We start from the raw sequence: 22,427 nt of genomic DNA, 5'->3' as shown, positions 1-22,427 counted from the left end.
GGGAGGCACGGAGGGTGCTGGCGTCATGGTGGGACATTCTGCAGGGCCTGGCAGAGCCTCCAAAGGGCCCCAGGACCTCCAACCCTGGGCCTTCCCAGTCTCTCATTCATTCATCCATTCATTCATGCATCGGTATAATACAGAGGTACTGGGCACCTACTGTGCCAGAGGCCAACGAGCACCTGACATGCACTGTCTCTCCAAACCTAGAAAGCCAGCCAGGGAGAAAGGAGGGCCTGTCCTTATGTCGCATTACTAGGGCTGGGAGACATGGGAGACAGGAAGGAACCCACCAGAGCCTCAGGGTAAGCGAGTGATGCCTGGGGCCTGCTCCATAAGCCATGCGGTGTTGCTTAGGCGCTGTCATCCATGGACATGCAGCCAGGGAAAGCTAAGAAAAGTTCTCTGGAAAAAGCAAGGATAAACCCCAGGCTATGGCATAGGAACCTCAGCTGAGGTCAGAGGCTGGGTGGAGGGTCAGCTGAATCCCCACAGCTGAGTCTGCCCAGGCTCTGGCAGACATGGTGGGCCTTTTAGCCACCTGGTCTGGCACATGACTTGAAATGGGAGGGGCTACAGGGTCCTCCATCTGTGTGACTCAAGGAACAGATGAGTCAGGGCCAGTGGCTCCTCAGTGAGTCTAGGGCCGAGTCACCTGGCCTCCAGGTGTGGGCCTCCCTCTCTTTTCCTACTGGGGGTTGGGGGGAGTCAAGGCACTAGCAGGATTCAGGCTGGGGTGGGGGAGGGGAGATGGTCTACTTTGGCTAAGAGACCACTTGCTGGGCTGCCTGCCCAGGAGTCTGCTAGTCACTTGGAGCATCATGGGAAAGTGCCCCAGTCCTAAAGGCACCTAAATGTGTACAGCTGGGAAGAGGGTTCCTTTCAATCCCCCCAAAGAGCTTCCTGAGATCGAACGAAGACACATTCATGTAGGCAGGGCAGTGGGGGGCATCACTAGCTCCAGGCCTCACTCTGAGAAGGGTGTGAGCAGTGGGGCAGAATGTCCAGCTGCCCACCAGAGCCTGACTCCTATCTGTCCTTATGTCCCACAAGGAGTCCACTCTGTGGGCCCACCACCCCCAGCAGGCTTGGCTACCTAAAGGCAGAATGGGAGGAGAGTGGGTCCAGACACTCCCCTAGGGAAGCCTAGCTTCCCAATCACAGCTGGGACACAGGACACCGTTGTGAGAAATGGTAGTCACCTCCCACCTCCAGAAGCAAAGCCCAAGGCAGGTCCCTGCAGCCTGGATCCGGGAAGGCCAGAGGACCAAATAGGTGCTTCCCCACAGACCAACCCACCTGCCCACCATGGGACCCCCAGTCCGCTGGCTTCCCACACCTGTCCTGGCCAGGTCCTCTCGTGCCACATGTACATACGCATACACACAATCCCTGCTTGTACAGAAATACTCAAAGTCACACAACCTGAATCAAGAAATGGACACATCAGCAGATGTTTAGGGCCAAGCACAGATCCCCCCTCCAGAGCTGGGCACAAATCCACGGGGATACAGATGGGTAGGTGTAAACAGTGACCCAATGACCTAGGAGCATGGACGAGCAGGCACAGTGCCACAAACAAGAGGCCACTGATGGGCATGCTAGACAGCTAGTTGCTCCCTGGCTGAAGGCAAAGTTACCAGGTGAGGAATGAAGACAATATGTCAGCTCCTCTGTGCCCACCACAGAACACCTTCCACACCTGCCACATTCCCAGCAGACACTATCCCCAAGACACCAGGGCATGAGATGGCAGGCACCCTTGAGGCTCTCAGGGGACCTGAGGGTAGCCCTTCAGTACCCTGGCCAGGCGGGCTGTGTGGCCTTGTCCGGGGCAAGATGGGCATAGGGAACAGGGAAGGGGAGGAAGGTGGGAGGGAGGCCCGAGACCCCAGATGCCCTTAGTACCGCAGGCCATCAAAACAGGCCAGCAGAGAGCTGAACCACAACTGTGCCCACTGAGTAGCAGCCAGGGGCGCCCCAAAGGGGCCCCGGTGGGTGCACCCCTGGTGCCAGGCCCCGTGCCAGCAGGGACACTCACCACCAGGCCTCAGGTACTTCTTGGCGTGGAGGTAGCTCTCGAGCATGCGCTCATTGAAGAGCATGTAGCCCATGGGCTCCGAGACAATGATATCCACCTGCTCAGGGAGCGAGACCTCTTCTACCTTCCCGGGGATGACCACGATGCGGTCGGTGAGGTTGTTACTCTTCACCAAGACCTGTGGGTGGGTGGGCCAGAGGGGTCACGGGGGTCCCTGCACCCACTCATCCACTACGCATCCTCAGGGGAGGGGAGGCTTCTGTCCCCATGTGGCCACCCAATTCCCTCTGCCTCCTTCATTGGCACCCTAACCAGAGCCATGATTAGTCACAGCCTCAGTCCTCCCTCAGGGCCTTACTGGACCCCTCATGTCACCATCAATCCTGAGAGGGCAACTGCTAATGGGAGTTAAGATGAGAATATGAGAATAATAGGCTCTGCTACAGCCACCAAAGATAAACTGGGATATACTCTCCACCCCAGCAATTCCAGTGCTAGAAATCTGACCTATAAACATAATTGCACACAGAAGAGGTGACACATGTATGAGGAGGCATTCAGTATAGCGTACGTTTGTGCTGCAACGATGGAAAAACAGCCTAAGTGGTGATAATAATCTGTGTCTAACACAGTGCTCCGTCTGGGCAAAGGGATGCTCTGTGGCCATTAGAAAGAATAAGGAAGCTCTTCATATGATGACACAGTAGCAGACAAACTGTTAAGGGAATAGAGCAGGTGCTACCACCTGTATAAGACCTTGGCAGGCGAAGAAGGGTACATGTTGCTGATGGAGCCACCCAATAGCTCTGCAGAACTTGCATATGTGTCCCTCTCCCCGATGAGGAGGCTGGGAGCAAGGAATGGGGAAGGGAGCAATGTCAATGTTTAACCCTTTTGTGGTTTTTAGGTTGTGAACCTTGTGAATGAAGGTTTCAGTGCAAAAAAAGGAAGAAAATCACAGCTTAAACTAATGAAATGAAACCCTGTTGTTACCCACATTTCACAGATGTGGGAAGTGGGGTTCAGAGAGGCAGGCACTGGCCAGTTCCGAGATCTCACCCTGGCCTGTGTGACTGCACAGTCCCCTGAAGCACAAGGCCACCAAGCCTCTGAAGACCCCAAATCACCCCTGAACCCAGTAGTTGACTACCAGTCATGGAGGGGACACCACTTCAGCTCAGGTTTGGGGGATAAAAGACCAAAGAGAAATGATGTCCCCACAATCCCCTAAATCCGGGGGGGGGGGGGTCAGGTATCCTGGGGGCTCCCAACAGGGCCAGTTTCCCAGGTTAGAGCGGGCATATAGCTGAAGGACGAGGACAGGCAGGGGTTCCAGTGGGCCACTGACCTCGGCGTGCTGGGCCATGGTGCTGGCCTCCACCGCGTAGATCTTCCTTGCTCCAGCTTGGGCGGCAAAAAATGACAGGATTCCAGAGCCACACCCAACATCAAGAACAATCTGAGGAAGGATGGAGCAGAGAGAACGAGACACTGTGAGTGATCACATCACCAGGCTCTGGATCCCTGCAGACTCATGCAGCTGAGAGCCCTGCGGCCTGCCTCCCCTTGGCATGGGCCAGCTGCCCATAGGTTGGTTTCTGAGCCACCTAGAGCACATGGGAGCCCGCAGTTCTGGATCTGAAGATGGTAGAACAGGATTTCTGAAGACAGCTAGGGCAGTGGTCGGCAAACTGCGGCTCGCGAGCCACATGCAGCTCAAGAGCCGCGGTTTACCGCTCTGTTGACTAATGAGTTTGCCGACCACTGGGATGGGGGCTTAATCACAAGGAACAACAGCAGCCTGCAATTATTGGAATCGAGAGTCTAGGTCAGTGGTCGGCAAACTCATTAGTCAACAGAGCGGCAAACCGCGGCTCGCGAGCCGCAGTTTGCTGACCACTGAGCTTGGGTGTTAAAACCATCACGTGCTCTCAGACCTGATTCAAGAAGACCTGATTCAAGAAGAACTGATTCAAGAACTGATTGGGTTGTGAACTATCTGTGTAGCATGGTAGACACCTGGCTGTCACAAGTGAGCCTGCAGTTTCTCGGAATGAGCGCTCACTAGATAAAGGACACCTCTGCGCCCTGTGACACTGAGGCCCACATAGAGGACAGGAGCTGGGAAATCCCTAGTCCCAGGCCTACAGGGCACCCCTGAGTACTAGGAGAAGTCCCCAGGGAAAGTTTACTTGGCTCCAACCCCATGGGCCCTATGGCCTCTGAATCAGCTGGGCTAAGTACTGTGGTCCTCCCCAGAAAATGGTTCGACAACTGAGAGAGAGGTGTCCTTTTGGGAATTCTACAGCCCTCGCAGGGGGAAAAGGAGTCCAAGAGGTGTTAGGGATATTGATGGCAGTGTGTTCTGGTTGTGTACCGACGCTAGCCAGGAGAATCAGCCAGTGGCTGGGCTGGGGCAAGTGAGCTGCCTGAGCCCTGAGGCGAGCTGGGCACCCTCTCAAGGGCGGATGGTTCCCATGCCTTCAGCTTTTGGAAGAGTACAGGCTAGCGCAGCCTTGGGCAAACTACGGCCCACGGGCCGGATCTGGCTGTTCTATCCGGTTCTCTTGCTCCCCCCCTCCGCTCCTTTACTTTGAATTTATATTAGTTCACACAAACACTCCATCCATGCTTTTGCTCCGGCCCTCTGGTCCAGTTTAAGAACCCATTGTGGCCCTCGAGTCAAAAAGTTTGCCCACCCCTGGGCTAGCGTGTGGTAGATCATCCCTCATTTCAGATTTGTCTGACTGCTTCCACGTCAGCAGAATCAGGATAAAAGTTCCTGATAACGACATGTACACTGAGTGACCAGATTATTATGATCTCTGAATGCATAATAATCTGGCCACTCAGTGTGTATCCTATCTAATAAAAGAGTAATATGCAAATTGACCATCACTCCAACACACAAGATGGCTGCCCCCATGTGGACACAAGATGGCCACCACAAGATGGCCAGCAGGGGAGGGCAGTTGGGAGGGACCAGGCCTGCAAGGGAGGGCAGTTGGGGGCGGTCAAGCCTGCAGGGGAGGGCAGTTAGGGGTGACCAGGCCAGCAGAGGAGGAAAGTTAGGGACAATTGAGCTGGCAGGGGAGTGGTTAGGGGGTGATCAGGCTGGCAGGCAGAAGCGGTTAGGGGCAATCAGGAAGGCAGGCAGGCAAGCAGTTGGGAGCCAGATTGGAGAGGGTGCAGGCTGGGCTGAGGGCCACCCCCCACCCCCGTGCACGAATTTCGTGCACCGGGCTTCTAGTATGTGTGTGTGTATCCTATCTAATAAAGATGGAATATGCTAATTGCCCATCACTCTGTCACAAAGATGGCTGCACCCACAGCTGAGGCCAAGTTCCCATAAGGAGCCTTAATGAGCAATCAATCAGCAGGGACCTGAGGCTACGTCCTCTCCCACCCCCATGGGGCTTGACAGGGGACCTCAAGGTGAGCTTCCCGTCCTGGTGCTGGGCTAGGGGACCTCAGGCTGCTCCTCCTGCCCCAGCGCCAGGCCGGGGGAACTCAGGCCGCACCTCCCACAAGGTGGGGCTTGACAGAGGACTTTAGGCCGCGCCCCCCCCCTACCCCGGCACCAGGCCAGGGGACCTCAGACCGAACTCCCCACCCAGTAGGGCTTGACAGGGGACCTCAGGCTGTGCCCCCGCCCAGCAAGGCTTGACGGGAGACCTGAGGCTGCGCCCCCCTCCCGGTGCTGGGCCGGGGGACCTCAGGCCATGCCTCCCACCCAGCGGGGCTTGACAGGGGATCTCAAGGCACGCCCCCCACCCCAGTCTGGGCTGGGGGACTTCAGGCCACGCCCCCCATCCTGGCACCGGGCCAGGGGACCTGAGGCTACGCCCCCTGCCTGGCAGGGCTTGACATGGGTGAGACTGGCCAGGTCTGGACCTAGCCCACTCTGGGGGGGGGGCCGGCCAGGTCTGGGTCTCACGCGATTTTGAGGTGCATGTGGGTGGGCGGGGACTTGACTCTGGGTCCGGTGGTGAGCCCCAGACTCTGACAGGAGGAAGGTTTTCATATACATTTTACTAATTTTCTTTCATCTCTGACAATTCTATTATAGAGAAAGGGCAAATAGCAATATGAAATTATTTCCTCTAATTAATCCCCTTTTAATGTGCATGAATTTCATGCACCGGGTCACTAGTGTGTGTGTGTGTGTGTGTGTGTGTGTGTGTGTGTATGTATTAGAGGCCCAGTGCATGAATTTGTGCATGGGTGGGGTCCGGCAAGCCTGGCCAGGGGGTGGGGACATGGGCGGTTGGCTGGCCTGCCTGCTGGTCGAACTTCTGGTCGAGGGGACAATTTGTATATTAGCCTTTTATTATATAGGCTATACACTGAGTGGCCAGATTATTACGCATTCAGAGATCATAATAATCTGGTCACTCAGTGTATGTGATTTCTAAAGCAGAGCTGCTCTGGGTACAGTGGCAGGCACAGAGTGAGCGCCCAGAGGGGCACTGTGATAGTCGGGTGGGAGGGTCTTGGGTGCCTCTCAGAGCTCTGGAAGAACCAGGAAATGGATTGGCATCCTAGGAGAGCTGGAACGGACATTGCTGAAGGAGAGTGCACTTCCTGGGCCTTAAGTACTGCTCCAGCAGCTAGGAGGAAGCTGGGGACCCCAGGATGACTCTGACAGGCATGCTGCTGTGTCCAGGACATCTTCCTGGGATACAAGGGTCAGGCCCTAGGGCTGAGGGGGCTTAGTGTCCTGAGGGGATTCTCAGCAATGCTGGGGTGGGGTGGTGGTGGCATGACCAAGACAATGGAAGAGGCAGATATACGTGGATCATGTTGAGAGCCCACAAAGATAAATTGAGAAAAACACAAGCTCTCATTTGGGTCAAAATGGTGGAGAAGGGAATAAACTTTCACTTCTGAACATAGATACTCTGTACTGTTCTCTCTTTTTTTTTTAAATATATTTTATTGATATTTTTACAGAGAGGAAGGGAGAGGGATAGAAAGCTAGAAACATCGATGAGAGAGAAACATCGATCAGCTGCCTCCTGCACACCCCCCACTGGGGATGTGCCCGCAGCCAAAGTACATGCCCTTGACCGGAATCGAACCCGGGACCCTTCAGTCTGCAGGCCGACGCTCTATCCACTGAGCCAAACCGGTTTCAGCTGTACTGTTCTCTTTTTTTAATCATGAGCATAGAGCACATCCTCAACATCATTTCATTCAATGTCGTTCATTATAACATCGATAAGATGGCATACAGACCTAAGTCTTGCTGATAACAATTAGCCTAGGGCAGTGGTCGGCAAACTGCGGCTCTCGAGCCACATGTGACTTGCGAGCTGTGGTTTGCCGCTCTGTCGACTAATGAGTTTGCCGACCACTAGCCTAGGGTACACTGGTTTCCTTTATGTCATTTCATTTAAAATCACAGAACCTATTGACAACAAAAAGTGAGGACTCATTGTATACTGCTACTTGGTAATATTAAAAAGATCTTAAAAGAAACTAGGGCCCTGGCTGGGGTTGCTCAATGGTGAGAGCGTCGCCCTGCGGACCGAAGAGTTACGGGTTCCATTCCTGGTCAATCCACTGAGGCAGGTATGTGCTGCACATCTGATCTCCCGCCCTGGTCAAGGTGCTTGAGGGAGGCAACCAATCGATGTGTCTCTCTCACCTCTCTCTCTCTCTCCCCCTCTCCAAAAAAAAAAAAAAAAAAAAAAAAAAAAAAATCAATGTAAAAATCATCGGGGTGGGGATTAACGAAAAAATAAAAAGATACTGCATAATTTATTTTTTATTTTTAACATATATTTTTATTGATTTCAGAGAGGAAGGGAGGAGAGAGAGATAGAAACATCAATGATGAGAGAGAATCATCGATCAGCTGCCTCCTGCACGCCCCCCACTGGGGATCACAACCCCGGCATGTGCCCTTGGCCGGAATCGAACCTGGGACCCTTCAGTCCGCAGGTCAATGCTGTATCCACTGAGCCAAACCAGCTAGGGCATATACTGCATAATTTAAAATTTAAAAAAAAAATTGGGAACTAGGTAAGTCACACTACATCCATATGACTTGATAATACGTCCCAAGACATACCGTTAGGTGGGGAAAAAGAATTTTGCAGAAAAAGTATGTAGTAAAATACAATCCTATTTGTGTGTGTGTGTGTGTGTGTGTGTGTGTAAAAGATTAAGTAACTGAAATATATATGCTGGTACATGATGGGAAAAATTGGGGCAATGGTTGTTTTAGAAGGAAATGACAGAAGTCTTTCATGTCTATATTATACATGCTGGGTTCTTTGAGTTTTTACAAAAAGTAGATTTTGCTTTTGTAATCCAAAAAAATTTAAGATAAAATCCGCAAGCAAAAAAACAAAAAGAGAGAGGTAACTGCCATAGTGAGACGGGCACTGAGCCTGAGAGAAGGGGTGTGAAGGAGAAGGAGGAGAGAGGCAGAGCAGGTCCTGCTTACCTTGTCCTTGAAGTCCGTGTGGTTCTGCAGTATCGCACGCTGGTAGGTGCCTGTCCGCACGTAGTCCTGCATCATGTTCTGCTGCTGGGACAGGTAGCCATAAAACTGGAACAGAGACACGCCAATGGCACAGGGCACGTGACGGCACAAATGGCCAAGTCCCTGGCTGGCCCAAGACAGAAGAAGGGCCACCTTGGGCACAAACCTCCAGCAGGAGGCTGTACCCTCCTGGCTGGCCCCAACCCCTCTTGCAGCTGCTGGCTACTTCAGGAGAGGGAGCGAGAGCCAGAGGCAGCCCCGAGGACAGACATCTCCACATCACATGGCCAAAGGACACAGCTGGATGCCATCAGGACCTGGAATCCATCAGCAGAACTCAAGATTTACCACAGGCAGAGTTCTGGAATTGGGGCCGCCTGACCCATCTTAGGGAACTCAAAGAAGCAGAGTAGATCAAACAGAACCCTAGGACTCAAGAGCGCCAGGCGGGTGAGGTGCTGCGGGGTCTCTCGGTAAGACAACAGGCGATCGGGAGGCAGCGTGGCACCTGGGCAGGGGCACAGGCTTTGGCATCAGGCAGGCCTGGCTTCCCATCTTGGCTCTGTTGCATAATAGCTGTGTGACTTGGAGCAAGTCACTTAACCTCTCTGAGCCTCAGTTTTCTCATCTGCAAAATGGGGACAATAATAGTACTTACCTCCTAGGAGTTGTTGGGAGGGCACAAGCACTTCCATACGTGTGAAAGCACTTGGACCAGTGCCTGGCATGCCCTACATGGTTGGTACATTCTATCTGTGCTTTCATTATTCAAAACACCTGCAGACCTAAACTTCATCTGCGTTTTTTTTTTTATTATTATTATTGATTTTTTAACAGAGAGGAAGGGAGAGGGATAGAGAGTTAGAAACATCGATGAGAGCAAAACATCAATCAGCTGTCTCCTGCACAACCCCACTGGGGATGTGGCCACAACCAAGGTACATGCCCTTGACTGGAATCGAACCTAGGACCCTTCAGTCCGCAGGCCGACGCTCTATCCACTGAGCCAAACCGGTTAGGGCATCTGCTCTTGAGTCCTTCCAACAACAACCCTCCTAGACAAGCCCTGGCATCTCCGTTTCACAGATGAGGAAACTGAGGCCCAGCAAGTGGAGGAAACCTGCCCAAGGTTACACAGCTAGTAAGGGGCAGAGCCAGGACGTGAACCCAAGTGGGCCTGCCCTGTGCTGCGCAGCCTCCCGGGGGCCATCAGGTGACAGTGGCCTGCCCGGGGACCACATGTACCCACCTGAAAATACTGCACGGCGGAGGACTCTTCCGTCCGCTCGCTGAACACTGAGCGTTCCAGGGTATGGCCCCGGCAGGACTTCAGGATGTTGTAGAAGGAACAGAAATCTGGAAGGGGGAAGCTAGGTCACACATGACAGTGTTGGGGATGTGAAGGTTCATATGAGCCAGTGGCCCTCTGTCTACCTGCACACCCTGACTTTCCTGCACTGAGCACGTGTGACTTGGTGATTTCTTTTTTTAAAAGGCAATGATGAAACTTAAGGAAAAGAAGGGTAGCCAAGCCTGCCACTTGGTGGCTGACACAAGGCAACTGTCTCGTACTCTGGGGTGAGGTGTGCTCCACATGACTGCTAGTAGTAGGTCCAGCACTGACTCACCAAAGGACAGTGTGGCTGGAGCCTTTGCAGGGCACAAGCCTGCCAAGCCGGGTGACAGATTTCTGGGATTCACCCAGCAAGTCCACCCAGTGGTGCACAGCGTCTGTGAATGGCAGTGGATACAGAAACGCCACCTCAATATCCCACAATAGGGGACTGATGGACCTTAGTGGACATAGCAGCACATCAGAGAACCAAACACCATGGGTCTGCAGGACTGGATGTTATACAGCCTTCAAAATTAACTACATTTATTAACATAGAATGATGACCACTAATTTGTATCAAGTGAAAAATGGTAGAACAAAATCAGAGATAGAAAGTAGGAGGAAAAATGCCAGCTACTGGGGGGTGGGGATGTGGAGTTAGTGTGTAGTGCACAAGGGTGAGTAGCCCGAGGCTGGTATGAACCATGGGAAGTCCATTCCCTGGGGCAGAGCCAAGGGAGAGGGCTCCTGAGAGCTAGCGGTGGCCGTGGGCAGGTGGCCTCTCCAACTTGAGCTCTCCTGCACAGCCTCTGCCGCCCACCTGACCCACTGATTTCTGCTCTGCAGTGACCAAGCCCTATTGCTGGACCTTTAAACAGTCTCTCACCCTAGGCATCCTACCACCTCCACTGCTGCCCAACCCCCCACCCCAAGCCACCACAAGCCCTCCTCAGTAACCTCACCTGTCTGCTTGTGTCCTCTCAGACAGGTCTGCTTAGAACCTTCCAATGACCTCTCTGAGCTCAGAACAGAGCCTCTGCCTGCCTCAGGACTTTGTCTCCACCCTCTCCTTTGCTGTTGGTAGTGCCAGGTCCCAGACCCCACCCGACAGGCTCCTCCTAGAGGCCTGGGGTGCAACCCAGCCAGGTGGTTAGAATAGGCCTCTTGGAGGAGAGGACATATGAGCCAAGCCCAGAAGGACCTAAAGGAGCCAGTGAGGAAGAGTCTGGTGCAGAGTATTCTAGAAACCAAGATGTGCTGACTGGGGACAGATCTCTGCATGGGAATATGATTTTGAACAACAGTGAGCCTTTGCTGGGACAGATGGATGGGCCATAATTTAACTAGGCTCCAGGCCCCCACCAGCCATGGCCCAGAGTCCAAGACTTTATGGCTTTGGTGTTCTGTGTGCCACTGGGACAGAAGGGTCACGTACCATTGGGTGTAGCGAACTGGATGAGGACGCTGTTGCAGCCCAGGGTGATGATGAAAGACTGCTTGCCCACGCGGCTGCACTCCGTCTCACGAGACACCGAGCACTTGAATACACATATATCTTCATCTATGAGGAGAAGCGGGTGTGAGCCGGCAGGCCCTAGAGCCAGTGAGCAAGGCTCCTTGTCAATTACCTTAGAGTCTTGTCCTCACCACCCTCTGGCTTCCCTTGTTTCCAATTTTTCCAGGGTGTCACAAATCCCTCCCTGAAAGTGCTGCCATGTGCCCAGCCCATGCTGAGGACAAGGTGATGGCTGATCAGGCAGTAGGGACGCAAGGACACAGCCTGTCCAGAGAGAGAGGACTGCTGTTCACAGGGCAACCAAGGGCTGAGATGGGGGGTGCCAGGAGCTGTAGGAGCAAATATTTCAAGTAGATTCCTTCATAGAGTACATTCATACAGTGGACACTTAGATAGAAAAACAGCGACAAAAGGGCAACGTTGGCAGGGTCAGAGGGTCCCAAGACCCTGGGAGGTGCCCGTGCCCAGCCGAGGGAGTCGGCATTCATTTGTGCCACACAACAGGGGTGAGGGGTGTTGGCCTTCAGAGTTGAGTGGGGCTGGGATGGAGGTAAAGAATTCTTGGTAGCACCTCTGCTTCCTTCAGCTGAACTCTCTCCTCCTTTTTATTATGCAGCATAGTGATTATGAGTGTTGTCACTGGAGCTGGACAGCCTGGGTTCATGTCTCACCTATGATGCTTAGTGTGGTACAAGGCAGGTCACTTAGCCCCTCTAAACCTTGGTTTGCTCATTTGTCAAATGGGGCTAATGGTGGGATAGGCATAGGATCTAGTGCATAACAGGAAGCACTGCATCCACATGCCCAACATTATTACCACGACTAGTCATCCATTCAACAGGCACACACAAGTGTGTCCACTTCAGCTCACAGGTGAAAACAGCATCATAAGAACAAGACAAATCCATATAACACTGTGGTTCTGATATAATACAGCAGGACGGGTGAGGCATCTTTCATGCATTCTTAGCAAAAATTTTACTCCAGTCCCCTTTCGAGGGGACAATAAACAGTGCCAGATCACAAGGCAGTCTGCAAAAAAAAGCCTGCCTGGTCTCAAAATGACCAATGTCAGGAAATACCAAAATTGCTGGCAACTATTTCAGAAGGAGGGAGACTAAAGAGATGTGACCATCAAATGCCAAGTATGACCCTTGACTGGAACTAAGGAAAAATTTTTCAGGAGCTATAAAGGACAACTGGGGAAACATAAGTGTGAACTATAGATGTGATTATTTTAAATGATGTGGATGTGATGATAGCAATGTGGTTCTGTAGAATGCCCTTACTCTTAGAAGACAAACATGGGCCCTAGCCAGTTTGGCTCAGTGGATAGAGCATCGGCCTGTGGACTGGAGGATCCTGGGTTTGATTCTGGTCAAGGGCACATGCCCAGATTGCAGACTCGATCCCTAATAGGCGGCCTGCAGGAGGCAGCTGATCAATAATTCTCTCTCATCATTGATGTTTCTATTTCTCTCTCCTCCCTTCCTTTCTGAAATCAATAAAACTATATATTTAAAAAAGAGAGACAAACATGGAAGAACTTGAAGTGGATTCTTGTGATATCTACAACTTGCTTTGGAGTGGCTCATCAAATCAACAACAAAATATCTGTAACAGAGAAGCACAAGTAAAATGTGGCAAAATGTTCCCCATCACCCAGAATCACCAGAACAGTCTTGAAAAAGAACAAAGTTGAAAGACTCACACGTCCTGATTTCAAAACTTACTCTAAAGGTACAGTAATCAAAACAGAATACTCCTGGGAGAGATCAACCAAAGGACTTGTATGCATGCATATAAGCCTAACCAATGGACACAGACAACAGGGGGGTGAGGGCATGAGTGGAGGGACAGGCATAGGATCCAGGAAGTAGCACCTCTGCTTCCTTCAGCTGAACTCTGAAGGGGAGGGTAATGGGAGGATAAGGACACATATGTAATACCTTAATCAATAAAGAAATTTTAAAAAAAAAGAATAGTCCTGGCAAAAGGACAGACATATAAATCAATGGAATAGAATTAGAGTCCAGAAATGAACCCTTATGTTCATAGTCAACTGATTTTTAACAAGGTTGCCAAGAACATTCAGTGGAGAGAAAATAGTCTCGTCAATGAATGATGCTGGGATAACTGGATCTCCACATGCAAAAGAATGAAGTTGAAGCCCTACCTCATACCATCCCCAAAATCTAACACAAGTGGATTAATGACCTAAATATAAGAGTGAAAATTAAAAAACTTCTAAAATAAACACTGGAGTAAATCTTCATAATTTGACAAAGAATTTGGCAAAAGATTTCGAGAGGTGGCACCCAAAACAAGAGCATCAAAAGAAAAACTACATAAATTGGACTTTGTCAAAATGGAAAGCTTTTTTTTGTTTGTTTTTTGTTAATCCTCACTCAAGGATATTTTTCCCATTGGTTTTTTTGGGAGAGTGGAGGGAGGGAAGAAGCAGGAAAGAGGGAGGGAGGGAGGGAGGGAGGGAGGGAGAGGGGGAGAGAGAGAGAGAGAGATATGCTCTAACCACTAAGCACACCAGTCAGGGCTATAAAGAACTCTTAACAACAAAAAGACAACCCAATTAAAAAATGTGCCAAGGGCCAGACCAGAGTGGCTCAGTTGGTTGCGTTTGATCCTGTACACCAAAAATTGCCAGTTGGATTCCCGGTCAGAGCACATGCCTGGATTGCCAGTTTAGCATATATGAAAGGCAACCAACTGATGTTTCTCTCTCATATTGATGTTTCTCTCCCTCTCTCTCTAAGCATGGCCTAAGTTGAGGATTGAAAAAAAAAAAAAAAGAAAAAAAAAAGAAAAATGAAGTGTGCAAAGGACTTGAAGGGACAGGTTTCTCCAAAGAAGACATACAAATGGCCAACAAGCCAATAAAACGACATTAGTCATCAGGAAATGCAAACCAAAACCACTATGAGCCCTAGCCGGTATGGCCCAATTGGTTAAAGCATCCTCCTGTACAACAAAAGGTTTCGGGTTTGATTCCTGGTCAGGGCACATACCCAGGTTGTGGGTGGAACCCTGGTCAGTGTGCGTATGGGAGGCAGCCAACTGATGTTTCTTACATCACAGTTTCTCTTTCTCTCCCTTTCCCTTCTTCTCTCTAAAATCAATAAAAAACATTTCTAGCCAGTTTGGCTCAGTGAATAGAGCGTCGGCCTGTGGACCAAAGGGTCCCGGGTTCGATCCCGATGAAGGGCACATACCTTGGTTGCAGGCTGCTCAGGCCCTGGCCCTAGAAAGAGACAACCAATTGATGTGTTTCTCTCACATCAATGTTTCTCTCTGTCTCTCTTCCACTCTCCCTAAAAATCAATGGAAAAATATCCGTGGGTGAGGATTAACAAAAATAAATAATAAAATAAACAAAAAAATTTTTTAAAATATATATTTATTGATTTCAGAGAGGAAAGGGGAGGGAGAGAGAGATAGAAACATCAATGATGAGAGAGAATCATTGCTCAACTGCCTCAGGCATGCCCCCTAATAGGGATCAAACAACCTGGGCATTTGCCCTTAACCAGAATCGAACCTGAGACCCTTCACTCTGCAGGCCTACGCTCTATCCACTGAACCAAACCAGCTAGGGCAACAAAAAAACTTTTTTTTAAGAACACCATGAGACACCATATCACACCCACTAGGATGGCTATAATGTAAAAAAAAAAAAAAAGGAGTGGGGGTGAAAATAAGTATTGGCAAGAATTTGGAGAAATTGGAACCCTCATAACCTGCTTGGCAGCAACAGAAAATGGTGGAAAACAGTTCAGTGATTCCTCAAAAAGTTAAAAATAGAGTTACCATTTGACTCAGCAACCCCACTCCTAGTTATAGACCCAAAAGAACTGAAAGAGGGTATTCAAATACTTGTATGCAAACCCTCAAAGTAGTACTACTCAAAGTAGCCAAAAAGAAGAAACAACTCAAATGTTCATCAACTTCGGAATGGATAAACAAAATGTGGTCCATCCATACAACAAAGTATCATTCAGTCATAAAAAGGAATAAAGCCTTGACACATCTACAAGATGTATGAACCTCAGAAACATTATGCCTGACAAAAAAGAAGTCAGACACAAAAGGTCACATATATATATGATTCCATTTATATGAAACATCTAGAATTGACAAATCCATAGAGAGAAAAAGCAAATTGGTGGTTGCCAAGGGCTGGGAGGAGGGAGGATGGGGAATGAGTACTTAATAAATACAAAGTTTTCTTTGGCTTGATGAAAATATTTTGGTGCTAGATAGAGGTGATGGATACACGATAGTGGGAATGCACTAAATGCCACTAGACTGTACACTTATTTAAAAAACGTATTTTATTGATTTTTTACAGAGAGGAAGGGAGAGGGATAGAGAGTTAGAAACATCAATGAGAGAGACACATCGATCAGCTGCCTCCTGCACACTTCCTACTGGGGATGTGCCCGCAACCAAGGTACATGCCCCTGACTGGAATCGAATCTAGGACCCCTGAGTCCGCAGGCTGACGCTCTATCCACTGAGCCAAACCGGTTCGGGCTAGACCAGCCGTGAGCAAACTATGGCCTGCGGGCCGGATCCGGCCCGTTCGGCTGTTCTATCCGGCCTGCGGAGCCGAAAGAGTGGAGGGTTCTCTTGCTCTCCCCTCCGCTCCTTCACCAGCAGCAGTGTTAACATGGCAACGTCGGGAAACACGGCCGCAGCTCCTTCTTCTCAGTAGAAGGAAAAACCTCTCAATCTTCCAGAGGCTCCTTGTAATGCCCGCAGACGCATCTCCCGACATCACCCTGGGAATGCATAGACACGTTATCGTGGTGATGTAGGGAGACACGCCCCTGGAGAGCACAGTATTCAGAGCCTTTCTGAGGTAAGATTAAGAGCTCTACTCAAACACAATTTTTTCCTGTTCCCACATTCTGTACATCACAATGACTTGTTAATAAAACAACAAAGACTTTCAGCTTTTAGGGCTTGTATCCACTGCAGTTTTTTTTTCCCACTGCGGATGCACGCAGCAGGGAAAAAGACACACAGAGGACATGTCACACTAGCCATGCTGCGGCTGCATTTTTTTTGCTGATACGGATGCGGTATCAGTAACGCTACCGTGGCCACTAACCATGTGTTAGCGGCAAAACAAATGCATTTTGCGCTGCGTTTGCTTCTCCCCCTTGCGCCTGTAAAAATGCGTGCTACAGGGCATTTGTGTTAACATGCACCACTGCACATTAGCATCAACGCAAACATGATGGAAACCTGTGTACCCTGCATTAACCCTAGCTGCGCTGAATTGCAGTACTGCACCACACTTCAATGGCAGCATGGCTAGTGTGAACGAACCCTAATTCAGTGGGTTGAACAAAAAGATTGTATAGAAATGTGATGAACTAAAGATTTTATTACAAAATCGCTTAATTTCAGAAGTAATTGGACAAATGAAAAACTGAAAATCAAATGTTCATATCTAATACTTGGATGAAACCCTTTCCTGGTAATGACAGCCTGAAGTCTTGTACTTATGGACATCACCAGATGCTGGGTTTTCTCCTTTGTAATGCTCTGCCAGGCAGTCACAGTAGGGGTATATATATAAATATCCTGCCATTTCCAGCTTTTAATAAGAAAAACTGTTGCAATGGGCATTTAAAAGTGGCACTTGGTTGTTTTTATAGAGTCCAGTGGATGCAATCTGACATTGATAATGGGCTCTTTCACACTACGTGCACTGTGGCTGTTTTTTGCCAGTAACGGAAGTGCTAGTGGTAACTACTGGTTACCCATGTATGGCACTGTCCTAGCACCTCCCATACAAGTGTGTCTGGAAGACACAGCAATGTGCAGCTATGTGTGTTACCATAAACAAAGGGCCTGTGTGAAAGATACACAGGTTTCCTATGGAGGAAAGGGGTTGTTCTCTATGGTCAGGGTGTGCCTCTGTCCCATGTCTGAACTTTTTCAGATGACTTTGTTATATATATATTTTTTAGAAGACCAAAAATGTTATAGAGCAAATTTAATCACTTGTTTTTATACTTTACTGTCTTATTTTAGTAAAGAATTTAATAAGAGAATGGTACTGTTGGTTTTGGCCCAATATTAAACATGAGTGGACCAAAGAAAAGGAAAGTGGACAGTGAATGCCAAGTGTTTAAGAGGGAGTGGACAACAAAATATTTTTTCACCAAAGTCCGATCAATGCCGGTATGTCTGATATGCCAGGAAACACTTGCAGTCTTCAACGAGTACAATCTCAGCCGTCACTTTGCCACAAAGCATGGCAACTATGCTAGCAATCAGTCACCTCAAGAATGGGAGGCTACTGCACAGAGGTTGATGGCTAAATTATAGGCTCAGCAAAATGTCTTTCACAGACAAACTGCAATTCAAGAGACAACTACCAAAGCAAGTTTTATGCTATCATTCAAATTAGCAAAAGCTAGCAAACCTCTCTCTGAAGACGAGTTTTTGAAAGAATGTATGATAGAGACAGCAGGTCTCTTGTGTCCAGAGAGCAAAGGCAAGTTTGAAAAACTCAGCTTATCGCGCAGGACAGTGACTCGCTGAGTGGAACTGATTGATGAAGACTTGGCCAGCAAGTTAAATAGTAAGGCAGAGTTCTTTACGTTTTATTCACTAGCATTGGATGAAAGTAATGACGTAAAGGACACTGCTCAGCTCTTAATTTTTATCTGAGGGATTAGTGACAATTTTGAAATTACGAAGGAGTTTTTAGCCATGGAGCCACTGAAAGGAAAAACACGGGGAGAGGACTTGTATGAACCGGTGTCTACTGTCATCAAGAAAATGAAGCTACCATGGAGTAAACTTGCTAATGTCATGACAGATTGATCTCCAAATTTAACTGGAAAAAATGTTGGACTGCTAAAAAGAATTCAGGATAAAGTGAAAGAGAACCCTAACCAAGATGTTATTTTTCTTCACTGTATTATTCACCAGGAATCATTGTGCAAGTCTATATTACAACTTATCATGTTGTTAATCCAGTCGTAAAGCTTGTTAATTTCATTCGAGCAAAGGGACTTCAGCACCGTCAGTTTATTAAGTTTCTGGAGGAAACTGATGCGGATCACCACGACTTACTTTACCACTCTCGTGTCCGCTGGTTGAGTTTGGGCAAAGTTTTCCAGGGAGTGTGGGAGCTCAAAGAAAAGATTGGTGCATTTTTGAAATTAAAGGGGAAGTCTGACGAATTTACTGAGCTGAGTGACAAGAATTGGCTGTGTGACTTTGCATTTGCTGTAGATATATTTTCACATTTGAATGAGCTAAATGTGAAGCTACAGGGAAAAGATCAGTATGTACATGACATGTACACTAATGTGAAAGCCTTTAAATCGAAGCTGATTTTCTTTTCCAGACAAATTTCAGACAAAGTCTTCACTCATTTTGCCACACTAGCCACACAGAGACCATCCAAAATGTGAAGAAATACAGCAAATCACTGGATGACCTGCATGCAGAATTCTGTCGTCAGTTTTCTGATGTTGAAAAAATTGACCAGTCACTTCAACTGGTGGCCTGTCCTTTGTCACAAAACCCTGAAACAGCACCAGAAGAGGTACAACTGGAACTCATCGATCTTCAGTCTGACTTTGTCCTAAAGGAGAAATTCAGCTCTCTTGAACTAAGAGACTTTTATGCTTCACTTAATGAAGCCACTTTTCCAAACATCCGGAGGATGGCACAGAAGATACTGGTGCTGTTTGGGTCAACCTATGTTTGTGAGCAGACATTTAGCGTCATGAACATCAACAAAGCCCCTCACAGATCCAGCTTAACTGACAAACACCTCAGATCTATCCTGAGAATAGCCACAACAAAACTAACTCCAGACTTTGATGCATTAGCTAAAAAAGGAGACCAACAACACTGTTCCCACTGAAGTTGATGTTTTAAAGACCAAAAACCTTTCAACCCAGTCTACATTGCCATCTACATCTATGTCCCGGGCATAATTTGGAAGTTGCACTAAAGAAAATGTTTAATTTACTGTTTACACATTTTGTTCTTTTCTATTTGTTTTAGTTTTAAATTATTTTATTATATTTAAGTTTAATTTGAAAGGCTTTTGTACCTTTCCTTTGTTAGGCAATTTTATTTTGCCTTTGCCATCTTCAATATAAGGTATGTTATTGTGCTATGATTCCTCCATTTTTTGAAGTTTCAAATTATAATAATTAGTGTTTACATTCTTCTTGTTAAAATGTTTGAAATGAATAAAACTATTGAAATAATAAAAAAAAGGACCGTACCCTTTTATGTAATGATGTTTACTTTGAATTTATATTAGTTCACACAAACACTCCATCCATGCTTTTGTTCCGGCCCTCCGGTCCAGTTTAAGAACCCATTGTGGCCCTCGAGTCAAAAAGTTTGCCCACCCCTGGGCTAGACTGTACACTTTAAAATGGTTTAAGTTAAGTGAATTTTATCTCAACAGAAAAAGAATATTCCCAGGGGAATAGGTATAAAGGGCCTACGGGTGTTCACTGGGCCCCCTGCTCTCCTCTTGTGTAGTCTGAGCACTGGGCCAGGGCCAGGCCCTGGAGGAGGGCTCCCCAAGCCATAGGGCAGGTTCTGCCCAACTGCCTCACATCTCAGGAGCCAGGTCCCACCCTCCTGGTGGGGGTAGGGCATGGCCAGCCTCCTAACCAGGGGCGGGAGGGAAGAGCATATTGGCAGGGCACTGCTGCAGGCTTACAGCCATGCCCCACCCACAGGGAACTCACGACAAGTTACTCCTAAGTCCAGCTATAAGCAGTCCCAAGAAGGAACCCCAAACCTTGGCATGGTGCCCTTGCCCACACCCCTCCTGGGGCAGTAGATAAGCCAATCCGTTGGCTGTGCCAGAGCAACCCAGTGAGGGCCTCTGTTTGCAAAGCAGCCTGGCAACCTGACCATTTGCCCTAGGAATCCCCTGCAACCCAGGGCAGAGCAGACAACCACAAGGACCTGTGACTGAGTAAAGCTTGGCTACACCCAGAGAGGCTGGGCTTGGGCCAGGGAAGCTGGGGCTGAGGGCAACCTGACCTCAGTGGCACCCAAAGCTTGTGAAGCCAGCCTTTTGTGAGAGTCACAGCTATGCCACCCACAGGCCAGTCCCTGGTACATAGGAGGTGCTCAGTAAATATCTGACCAAAAGAAAAAAAGCCTAAGCTGGCCCGCATTCCTACATGCTTTCAAAAGTTTCAGCAGTCTAAGTTCTCGGACTGGCAGTCCAGGCCTGTACCCCTCATTCATAGACTCTCCATTCCCCAGTTCTTGGTCTTTGTACATGCAGTTCCCCTCTCCCTCTCTCTCCTATCCCTTCTCCACCTACTTTCTCACTTTGCTCACCAGACATTGAGCAGTAGAGAAACCATCCCCATCCCAGAGGAGGTGAGGTTAGCCATGTGGCAGTTATGAGGATCCCAGGTGAGAGGCACTGAGGTCTGGGGAACAGGGCCATGGTGGGTACCTAGAGGTAGCCCTTGACCCACCTGGGAAAAAGATTAAGAACAAATTCTTCAGTAAGAGGAAAAAGCACATGGAAGAGAGAGAGAAAAGGTGGCTGTGATACTGGGATTTTAAAAGAATATGTTTTTATTGATTTTTAGAGAGGAAGGGAGAGGGAGAGAGAGATAGAAACATCAATGATGAGAGAGAATCATTGATCGGCTGCCTCCCGCAGGCCTCATACTGGGGATCGAGCCCTGAAACCAGCCCAGAAACTGGTGATCTGTTGGTTCCTGGGTTGATGTTCAACCACTGAGCCACAATGGCTGGGCCTGGGATTTTATAATATACTAGAGGCCCAGTGCATGAAAATTTGTGCACTCGGGGGAGGAGGGGAGGTCCCCTCAGCCGGGCCTGCGCCCTCTCATAGTCCAGGACCCCTCGGAGGATGTCCACCTGCCGGCTTAGGCCCACTCCCCGGGGGATCGGGCCTAAGCTGGCAGTCAGACATCCCTCTGGCAGCCCAGGAGCCCTCAGGGGATGTCCGACTAACGGCTCAGGCCCACGGGGAGCGGGCCTAAGCTGTTAGTCAGACATCCTTAGCACTGCCTCAGAGGCGGGAAAGGCTCCCGCCACCGCCACTGCACTGACCAGCCATGAACCGGCTTCTGGCTGAGTGGCACTCCCCCTGTGGAAGCACACTGATCACCAGGGGGCAGCTCCTGCATTGAGCATCTGTCCCCTGGTGATCAGTGCACATCACAGTGACCAGTCATTCAACTATTAAGGTTAATTTGCATATTACCCTTTTATTATAAAGGACTAGAGGTCCGGTGCACAAATTTGTGCACCAGTGGGGTCCCTCAGCCTGGCCTGCGGGATCAGGCCAAAACCAGCTCTCCAACATCCCCCAAGGGGTCCCAGATTGCGAAAGGGCGCAGGCCAGGCTAAAGGACCCCACCGGTGCACAATCGGGGCCGGGGATGGACATGGGAGGTCAGCCAGATGGGGAGGGACCATGGGAGGGCTACAAGGCGTGTCCAGCCCATCTCGCTCAGTCCCGATTGGCCGGACCCCAGCAGCAAGCTAACCTACTGGTTAGAGTGTCTGACTGCTGGTGGTCAGTGCATGTCATAGCAACTGGTCAACCAGTTGAATGTCTGCCCCCTGGTCCGTGCACATCATACCGAGCAGTTGAGCGGCCTTAGCATATCCTTAGCATATTACGCTTTGATTGGTTGAATGGGTGACCAGATACTTAGCATATTAGGCTTTTATTATATAGGACTAGTGCCCCAGTGCACAGATTCGTGCACATTGAAAGGAAATTAATTAGAAGGTGGCCGGCAGGACGGGACTGGGCAAGATGGGTGGACACACCCTGGAGCCAACCTCCCACAGTCCCTCTCCAGCCAGCTGCACCTGGGGCAGCGCTGCAGTTCTAAGGGCATCTGCGGAGTGAGCAGGGTTCCTCTGGCAGGTGAGGTCCCTCGGCCTGGCCTAAGGGGATTGGGCTGAAACTAGCTCTACAACATCCCCCCAGGGGTCCCAGATTGCAAGAGGGCAGTTCTTG

General features: G+C 49.3%; 1 protein-coding gene across 2 annotated transcripts in view; it reads right to left on the bottom strand.

The window, feature by feature from the left end:
• The window catches only part of CARM1 (coactivator associated arginine methyltransferase 1), a 53,933-nt gene that overhangs the window by 7,822 nt on the left and 23,684 nt on the right, over positions 1 to 22,427 (bottom strand). For both annotated transcript variants that reach the window (XM_080674902.1, XM_080674903.1), the window contains exons 2-6: positions 11,306 to 11,431; positions 9,784 to 9,890; positions 8,496 to 8,600; positions 3,390 to 3,500; positions 2,042 to 2,219 (exon numbers count right to left, since the gene is read on the bottom strand). In XM_080674902.1, coding sequence (XP_080531028.1) covers positions 2,042 to 2,219; positions 3,390 to 3,500; positions 8,496 to 8,600; positions 9,784 to 9,890; positions 11,306 to 11,431 — 627 coding nt within the window. The remainder of the gene's footprint in view (positions 1 to 2,041; positions 2,220 to 3,389; positions 3,501 to 8,495; positions 8,601 to 9,783; positions 9,891 to 11,305; positions 11,432 to 22,427) is intronic.

The sequence above is a fragment of the Plecotus auritus genome (genome assembly GCF_963455305.1).
Source record: "Plecotus auritus genome assembly, chromosome: 6".
NCBI classification, from domain to species: domain Eukaryota; kingdom Metazoa; phylum Chordata; class Mammalia; order Chiroptera; family Vespertilionidae; genus Plecotus; species Plecotus auritus.
This window is presented reverse-complemented; position numbering and strand designations above follow the sequence as displayed.